This window comes from Macrobrachium nipponense, chromosome 12 (assembly GCF_015104395.2).
Source record: "Macrobrachium nipponense isolate FS-2020 chromosome 12, ASM1510439v2, whole genome shotgun sequence".
NCBI classification, from domain to species: domain Eukaryota; kingdom Metazoa; phylum Arthropoda; class Malacostraca; order Decapoda; family Palaemonidae; genus Macrobrachium; species Macrobrachium nipponense.
Window position 1 is genome coordinate 66,864,222 of NC_087205.1, and position 9,676 is coordinate 66,873,897.

The following is a 9,676-nucleotide window of genomic DNA, read 5'->3' on the forward strand; positions in this document are numbered from 1 at the left end:
CACAACAATGCCAGTAGTGTGTTCAGTGTGGTACGATAAACATGGTGCCTACCGCAAAGAAGATAGTGTAGCATGATAATTGCTTTGTGTATGATGAAAAAGAAGAGAATATGGTGCAAAGAATGGCTCAGTAAAAGAAATGCATATGGTTACCGTATGTCTGCCAGGGTCGAAGCTCAAGCCATCAGGCACCACCATGGTGATTTTGCTACAAGACCCATCGGGCAATTTGACGGTTTGCCCGTCAAGTGTGCCCGTTAGAGGGGAAGTCCGCCGATCAGGCCCGATCGTGTGGACAGGCCTTAAGCTTGTGTCTACAATAGGCCACTTAGTTAAATGTGCCTATATGCCTACAAAGGCTACCAAGCTTATGGACCTACAATAAACCACCAAACTTAAATTAGCTCATATGCCTAAAAAGGCTACTAAGCTTATGGGAATACAATAGGCCACTAAGCTTGAAGGCCTGTCCACACGAGCGGGCCTGATCGGCGTGCTCCGGGGTTGACGGGCAAATTCTGGCGAGCTTACCCGTGAATGTTGTCCACACAGGTGAGGCGATGGAGAGGTGGGCGTACCCGACAATGCCAGTAGTGTGTTCAGTGCGGTACGATAAACATGGTGCCTACCGCAAAGAAGGTAGTGTAGCATGATAATTGCTTTGTGTGATGAAAAAGAAGAGAATATGGTGCAGAGAATGGAACAGTACAAGAAATGTATATGGTTAACGTACGTCTGCCAGGGTCGCAGTTCAAGCCATCGGGCACCACCATGGTGATTTTGTTACAAGACCCATCGGGCAATTTGACGGTTTGCCCGTCAAGTGTGCCCGTTAGAGGGGAAGTCCGCCGATCAGGCCCGATCGTGCGGACAGGCCTTAAAGCTCAAGGGCCTACATTAAGCATTATATTTTAAGTCCATAAGCTTAGATAAGCTTAGTAGCCATTGTATGCCCATAAGCTCATTTAATCTTAGTGGCTTATTGTAAGGCCATAATCTTAGATAAGATTAGTAACCTTTCTAAGCATACAAGCTCAATTAAGCTTAGTGGACTATTGTAGGCCCATAAGCTTTGTTAAGGCCTGTCCACACGAGCGGGCCTGATCGGCGTGCTCCGGGGTTCACGGGCAAATTCTGGCGGGCTCACCCGTGAATGTTGTCCACACGGGTGAGGCGATGGAGAGGTGGGCGTGCCCGACGATGCCAGTAGTATGTTCAGTGCGGTACGATAACCATGGTGCATACCGCAAAGAAGATGATAGCGTAGCATGATAATTGCTTTGTGTGTGATGAAAAAGGAGAAAAAGAAGAGAATATGGTGCAAAGAATGGCTCCGTAAAAGAAATGTATATTGATGGATACCATGGGAAATTCATGCCTTACGGATAGCATACGTCTGGCAGGGTCGAAGTAAAAGCCATCGGGCACCACCGTGGTGATTTTGCTACAAGACCCATCGGGCAATTTGACGGTTTGCCCATCAAGTGTGCCCATTAGAGGGGAAGTCCGCCGATCAGGCCCGATCGTGTGGACAGGCCTTTAAGCTTATAAGAGATTTCATTGCCTGGGAAAATCTCTGAAATACCTCCTCGAGGTATACCTCATTCGGAATGGCCTCTGCGAGGTAGTGATCAACCACGAGAGCAATGACGCGGTAACACTTGGTGAGAGGGCTTCCCCCAAGTCATCTCTCGTCCCAGAGGACCTCTTCGAGGTAATCCTGAAATTTGATTTCCTCGAGGTATTAATCATCCGGAAATGCTTCTACGAGATCATGTTCCCGTGATTTGTCTCAACGAGGTAGTCTTAGCCTGGGAAGACCTCCACGAGGGCATATATCAAAAGACCTATTATCTTAGTCTGAATTATGGCAAATCTGGGGCTACATTATACAGAGGTGGTTTTATATTATTGTTATTCTTAGCTTTAACCTCGGCAAAACCTCACATAAATGATATTTTTCTTTCGGTTGGTACAGTTAATTTTTTAAAGGATTTGTATGGCTGGGTACAGGAATACAGGCCGTACTCTCAGGGTGTCAGCACTGCGATTCTTCCTGACTTTTCTCCCGACTAAAATATTCCTCAAAATAACTGGGTACGTTCTAATGGCTAATTAGATTATGCATTTCATTAAAGAATAAATTTCCATAACTTAACGCATTTCATCTTGAAGACAGTGGTCAATAAATACGTGACGCACTGTAAGCATTACTCATGGTTCTTTGCAGCGCCCCCTCTGCTCATAGCTGCAACCTGTATCACTCCTTTTGCTCCATCTCCGTTCATATTCTCTTACTTCGGTCTGACTTTCCACCATCTTTTACAAATGTTTCAGTGCATCTACAAGGTCTACCTCATTTCACATTTTTTAAATCTACTTTTTTACCTAAACTCTACACTCCAATTCCTCAACTCTTTCCTTTCCACCCCTCAAAGAACGTTTACTTACGATGAAGCTCACTCGGCAAATCTATTGGCCCTTTGTGGAGTTAATCTTTGTCCAAACAGAAATTCGTTTTACAATTATCTAGACGTATTTCAAATTTAACATTTTACCGCAACCATTGTTTTCTAGAGCAACCAACTTATTAAAAACCGTATTGTGAATTTTGTAAACTATCGGGCCATACGTACCGTAAGTTTAGTATAACCTGCATTTTACTTCGCCGATTTAAAAATCCTTCCGTAGTTTACAATTTTAATTTCCGTTAATGAGCATAAACTATAGCCATTAAAGAGACCCATTAACAATCCATTTCATATACATGCACGAAGCATTCCGTATCTAACGGCAGCAGTCTTGTTAAAATTTTCCAAACGCCTTTGATTGCCAAGACTACTAAGCTCGTTTATCTCCTATACGGAGTAAAATTCACAAACTCACTAAGCCACTAGTAACCGTCAAGTTACTATCCTAAACAACCTGTCCTGAGAATTCTGTCTTTAAATTGTCAAACTACCTTTATTCATTTATTCATTAGAATGTAGTCAAATTTCCGCTCGTTGTCCCTCAATTAGCTAAAGGCATTGGAGTCTTCACAACCAATACCCAAACCACATTTCTACAACAAGTGTTGAACAAATTTTATTTAAAATAATTCCATGAAGCTGGCTTACATTAATTTGCTTACGTTCAAATTTAATATAGACCTTGCACATGTGTTTCACTCACACACGAATACAGTCTAAGAGAGTCTGGTATATTTCTAAATTTAGTATTGACCTTCAACATATGTAACTATATGGTAATTATATGGATAAACCAGATTCCCAAAAACTTTTCCCTTACAAAAATACAGAGGAAGTAGTTAAAAACTGAAAACTAAGGACCCATTATTTATTAATAAAAAAAATTGTACACTTAAATTGTAGGTTTACAAAGCAGAAGTCCGAGGAACCTAACTGATGAACATAAGGATTTTAATGAAAAGCGTGGCATGGAAAACTCAAACAAATGAGTCAGCCCAGATCTATTTCGTCGACATCTTGGATCCCTAGAAACATACCTAACACAAAGGTTCCCAAATCTGCTGCGTGTCGGCATATTTTCTTGAATTCTGCTTCCTCCAGCAAGTTCTGACCTGTAACAAAAACTGCAGCAGAAAATTTTCTTTAGGCAATTAACTCGGCAACTGCGTAAAGAGAACGTCAGCCGAAAATTCTCGAAATAGGTACGATTTGTTTTACTTTAAGGATTAGCCTATAAAAACCATTTGTTACGTTATCTCCAATCAATGCCCAAAAAGTGTTATTACCCGATCAAAAACTTTTAACCATCTATATGATTATGTAGTCCAGTTTAAACCAAATTTTGTATTACTGCTATATAGCAAACATTCGTACTTTACAATGCTACAGTTTCTGATGCCATTTAAATTTTAAAATTTTCACTATCCGTACAAAACGTTAATTTGCATATTAATACTTAGAAAATGCACTATTCTTAAAGCCAAAATCAAAATTTAGGATAATCCACAACTATGATAAAAGCCTTATTAAAAATATGCCTCAGGCAAATCAAAAATAAGGGAAAACACAATTAAAAATAAAAGCAACAAAAGTGAGTAATGTAAGATCTTGTTAGGGGGGAAAATTACATCGGATTAGTTTTGCCATTAATGATGCAAAAAGACTAAGTATGTTGGTTTATGCATTAAACTGCCTGATGACCTTTTAAACATACCAGGTGCCTATATAAGCAAATACGATCAAACACCTCATTGCCAGGGATAGCTTGGCAAACACTGACGTTCATTACAGCATCGCATAAGCTAAATGGGTATACCAACAACTGCATCCAACTCAAATATCTTCACAACCTCATTACGTTAATGCGAATCTCTCATACTAGTACTAAGCCTCATTGATGGATACCATGGGAAATTCATGCCTTACGGATAGCATACCAAACTCACTGCCTGTGTTCATGAACAATAACGCCGCACTGTTCAAGAAAGATTCAAAGCTCCCGCTGAAGTTATGATCAGCCCCACATAACATTGACCTTATTCAAGAATAGCATGAATGTCTGTGCCTTGTGATCATGAACAGCATCAGTCTTTGTTCCGATAGTAACATACTGTGTTCACGTATAGCCTAACACGCTTTTGACAGGGTTCATGGAAAATAAATTCATTCCCCTCGCTCATGGATGGCATCACAAAATTGCCAGTACTCGTGGGTAACATTACAAACTCATTCCCAGTATTAAGTGAGTAAAACTCATTGCTTGTGCACCTATGAGTAACCAACTCATTGCTCCAAACTCATTGCCTGCCACCACGAGTAACCCAACTCATTGCCTGCGTGCATGGGTAACATACAAACTGAAAGTTGACGGATAGCATCATTCAACACACTGCTTATGCTATGAGTGACTTAACAGTATTAAACCTGACCAACTTACTTAACAAACTTTACTACAACCCACTCAAAACAAAAGTTCCATTACTTTATTCTATGCAAAAAATACCCGAAGATTTAAAATTTCCATATTCAAAAACTTTCTTTCGTGCTATCTGTTAACAGGAACTGCAATTTCCTAGCTGTTAATTACTTACAAACTTCACAAAACTATATACCAACAGCAGAAATCCAACAGTTACTCCGGACAATCTGTCTTGGGAAAATTTTTGCATGGTTTTGATATCAAGAGATTAGCTACTGGGTAAAGCCAAATTATCATAAATGGTCCGTACATTTAGGGAGCTTCCTATAACGCCTATTGTTTGTTTGTATGGTGTTTTTAGGTTGCATGGAACCAGTGGTTATTCAGCAACGGGACCAACGGCTTCACGTGACTTCCGAACCACGTCGGGAGTGAACTATCACCAGAAATACATCTCTCACACCTCAGTGGAATGGCCGAGAATGTAAATCGCGGCCACAGAGATGGTACGCCAACACCATACCGATCACGCCACTGAGGCGCTATATAACGCCTATTAAAAAAAATCAGTTGCAAGACAGGAAATACCAAGTTAAATACTCTGAATATTTTATTAACACCAACTTTCCGCTTATAACGTTTAAGTTTGGGCAAAACCTTACCAGACTTAACCTAATCACAAACTCGATCCATGTTCAGGAAGCTAAAATTCGAGAGTAAAACACACTAAGACGCCAGACCTATAAATAAATCTAGTCTAAACACCAATTCCCTCAAACTTAACTGCAAAATCAACAGAGCGGGGAGGTAGCAAAGCACATTTAAAAACAAAATACCTATCTGAACTTAAAAGAAAACTGTACTTACCACCTGAAATTAAGTTTGATTAGTTGGCTTTCAAAACCACCCAAATTATCTGCATAGTAGGTCTTACGACCTACTATGCAGATCATGGGGGATCCTCCACCCCTCCAGGGGCGCCACCCCCAAAAGAGGAGGAGGATAAGGTATATACTGTTCAAGAACAGTACATACAAAATAAAGTACATTACAAACATTAACTAAATTTATGACAAATTATAGATTCATATTACAAAATTTTAAATTTGACAATTACAAAAAACAGTAAATTGTGACAAATTACAAATTTAACATGACAAATTAACAAGTAAATTCATCACTAATTTAAAATAAATTCATCACATTTAAAGAATATTTGACAAAAAATTACTTGGAACTAACCTTGGCGGAAAACAAATAACTGCATACCTGTTGGTAGAATTGAATTGAATTGAATATAGGATTTAGGCATTAAGCCAAGCACTGGGGACCTGTTGGTAGAGAGCAGCTTTATCATGCAAGAAGCTTTACCATTAGAAAAGGGAAAAAAGTTAAACTCTTACCTGAAACTTCATGGAAAAGACAAAGCATTAAAGAGCTATGCGTAACTTTCTCTAAATTTCATAAATTTTGGGCGTTAGACACGTCCGATTTTGGGTAAACGCCCTTAGGCAGTTATAATGACAAAGATTAGTACGAGACTAAACACGTAGCAAGATTCGAAAACCCCCAGAATAAATCTCAATATTGGCAATAGTAAAATCCAACGTTACCCTGTAGAAGCCAGCTGTTTACTGGAACTTCATCAATGAAGTGACAATAATCGATGGAAATCGTAAGCGCCAACTGTATTCAGTCGCGTGATTAACTGTTTGTTTTATCGTCAACTTTCCACAACAGGACCAATTACGCTACGATAAATCAAAGAAGAATATTTGATCACTAAGCAAACTCTCGTAAATGTTTATCGCCCAGAACGACGTTACACGGTTACAGTCGAAGGTCCGAAGGCTCAGATGGCTGCCGGCTGGAGGCTGGAGCCGCTGGACTTGAAACTTTGAAAGCTGATCAAGTCATCATTTTGCCAAGGACTCTCTAAAGTCTAGTAGTGTCTTGCTTCTTGGAACATGACCGAATGTGATCCATAGATATCCTTTAAAAAACAATTTTGCTAATATTATTTTTATTTCCTACTCCCTTCTTTACTTGTCTTTCATGGAATTTAAAAATAAGCACATGATAAATATATACGTATTCCTGAACGTAACTCGCAATTTCTTTTAGGGCAGCAAATCAGTGTGTCTTCTGCGAGACTCTCTTCTTTTGTAAACACTTCTTCCCTTCATTTGTAAAACTTCTACTCTTTTATATTTTCCAAGACAGATAATATCAAAGTAATATTTTCGGCATATTTACCCTAAAATAAGACTCGGCCTATTTCGGCTGCACATCCTTTGAGGGACTGCTTATCACCGGTGTGGGTCAGAAATTCAGAATAGAGAACGACCCAACGAGCTCAGATCAGAAAAAAATTGTGGTTGCTTCAAAAGGGAATATACTCTTATCTACATGCAGATAACGAGGGAAGACGAAGCAGTTGAAATGCATATCTTAATTTAAGGAATATAATCATTTAGGGTTGTACAGCATCTTAGCCAATAATGATTTAAATAGTACGTAGCTATATGACTAGGGCTCCTATGTCTTCTCTAAAACTTCTTTTATTGAAACTTGGGCACATTAGAGCCACGTCATTATCTGGACCTTCAGTTTCGATGGCACGATCAGGATCTTCTAATAGCATGATAATCCGTTTCATTTAAACAAATGCATATCTTTTATTAGCCACAGTATTGTGCAGCTCAAAATGAAAATTTAATCCTCTAAATTTTAGAAACAAATGCTACCAACAGTCAGAAATCTGTTTTACCTTTTTTCTTCCTTTTACCTAAGGTTAGCCCTTGCTGGTCCCAGTGACTATATTAGAAATTCTCACCTCACACTTGATCGTTCCTCAATGTTATGAAACGCCACATCAACAAAAGCGTTTTGCGATTACCTACAAGTAGTTGCGCAGGACTCTCTATAGTTTCTCTCTTGTTTCAGAAAGCTCTGAAGTATATTTTCCCTCTATCACTTTTCTATTTCATCATGTACCTCACCAATCAAGGACTGGTAAGTAATAGATATTTTATTCGTAATACTAAGTAATGTTATATATGAACCATAACTTGTTTACATTCATTCTTTAATTATGAAAATAAAAACGAGGTGAAACACACTGACTATATACCATATGACATGAAGCTAAGATATTAATCTGTAATTGTGTGGAAATCGTCTTCTCTACATTCCAGCTAGAACTGGTCTTCTTTCCTTCGTCATTCTTAACACATGCACAACAATATTCGTGGAGCAATACCATTCGTTGCTTGGGTACTTTTATCTCAAGAAGTGCCCACACCATAATGCTGCTACCTAACTCTTGGGTTTACAACTCAGCTGCAGTGAGTGCATATTCCATCTCTCTCTCTCTCTCTCTCTCTCTCTCTCTCTCTCTCTCTCTCTCTCTCTCTCTCTCTCTCTCTCTCTCATACTTTTACATTATTTAAATTTTAAATATTTCTATTGCAATCAGAATTACTATATTGTTTTGTAACGCATTTGACAATACATACGTAGTGTTTCAGTGATTCCTACTCAAAGATTTCCTGCTCAGATAAACTAGCTGCTACCAGTGAGTGCAGTCTTTGCTTTCTAATTTCAGTTCATTCCGCCTTTTCCTTCATTTCTCTTGGCTAGTTTTCTAAAATGTAAAACCCTATAACTAGTGCGATGTATGGATGATCTTCACATATGAAGATTGCCCTTTAGTTAGCAATTTCTAGTGCATAGTGGTTGGCCTAGTTCAGTGCCCTTTCAGGTGACTTTGTTATCCAGCAGCGCAGATAGACTTCGTACAGAACTTGTATTGTGTCTTGTCCCTCTAATTAAACACTGATGACTTGGTCTCTTGTTTGGCAGCTGGCGATACTGTGCATCATAGGAACTGAAGCCTACTATCATTATCTACCCTCTGAGTACATCGTCTTCACTTTGCTCTTCATTCAAGGACTTCTCGAAGGAGCAGCATTTAGGACAACTGTTTTTCATATTCACAGCCACGTAAGCCCAAGATTCTTTGAATTAGTAAATTCTAAAATAATATGTAACTCTATGTCTAATATGAAAACAGGATTTATTTTCATTCTCGCTTCTAGCTCTTGCTCTATAAGGTATGGAATAGACTTTATAGGATTGCAAGTGCGATTTTATACAGACAAAGGTCTTAGTGAAATCACAGAAATTGCAAATAATGCTACATCAAGGTTTCCCCAATAAAACTTTGATAAAACTACAGTATCTATTTGAATAGACCGCGACTGTAGCCTCTCCTTCTGAATTTCATGTAACATTACACCAGTCTCAGAAATATCAGATGACAGCAAACAGCTGAATATAGTGTTAGACTGCACAAGAATAATGTAGTGAACAATTTTTTTCCAAGACTAAACCTTCATAAAGTTCAAATGAATACCTTAACACAATCGAAATTCCATTCCTTCCTTGGCATATTGGCCTTTCTCGACCCCTCCAGTTCCTCCTCCAATTCCCCTGCAACATAATGAGAAGAAAACGAAAGATTAAATACCAGGGTGACTGATCCATTATGTTATGGAACACCACATCCATAGACAGAAAACTTACCTCTTAGTTACACAGCAGCCATAAACTGTTTCTGCTTCCTCGTGCATATCCATGACAATTCTTATATAAATTTCAGGCTAGTTAGACTAGGTCCCCTGTCCACCCACCAGATTCTCGACCCCAGCAACCCACAAAAAATGGGGAAAATTCAATTTCATCGTGCTCAGATCAGGTACAATTTTGTAATGTACTAAAGACC

The 9,676-nt window shown here is 38.9% G+C and overlaps 1 protein-coding gene across 2 annotated transcripts in view; it reads left to right on the top strand.

The window, feature by feature from the left end:
* LOC135224569 (battenin-like) overlaps positions 1-9,676 on the top strand; it is a 75,185-nt gene that overhangs the window by 62,925 nt on the left and 2,584 nt on the right. Inside the window, exons 8-10 of one of the 2 annotated variants that reach the window (XM_064263684.1) lie at positions 7,837-7,905; positions 8,088-8,237; positions 8,755-8,895. In XM_064263684.1, the coding sequence (XP_064119754.1) occupies positions 7,837-7,905; positions 8,088-8,237; positions 8,755-8,895 (360 nt within the window). The remainder of the gene's footprint in view (positions 1-7,836; positions 7,906-8,087; positions 8,238-8,754; positions 8,896-9,676) is intronic. The other variant, XM_064263685.1, reaches the window with a different exon arrangement.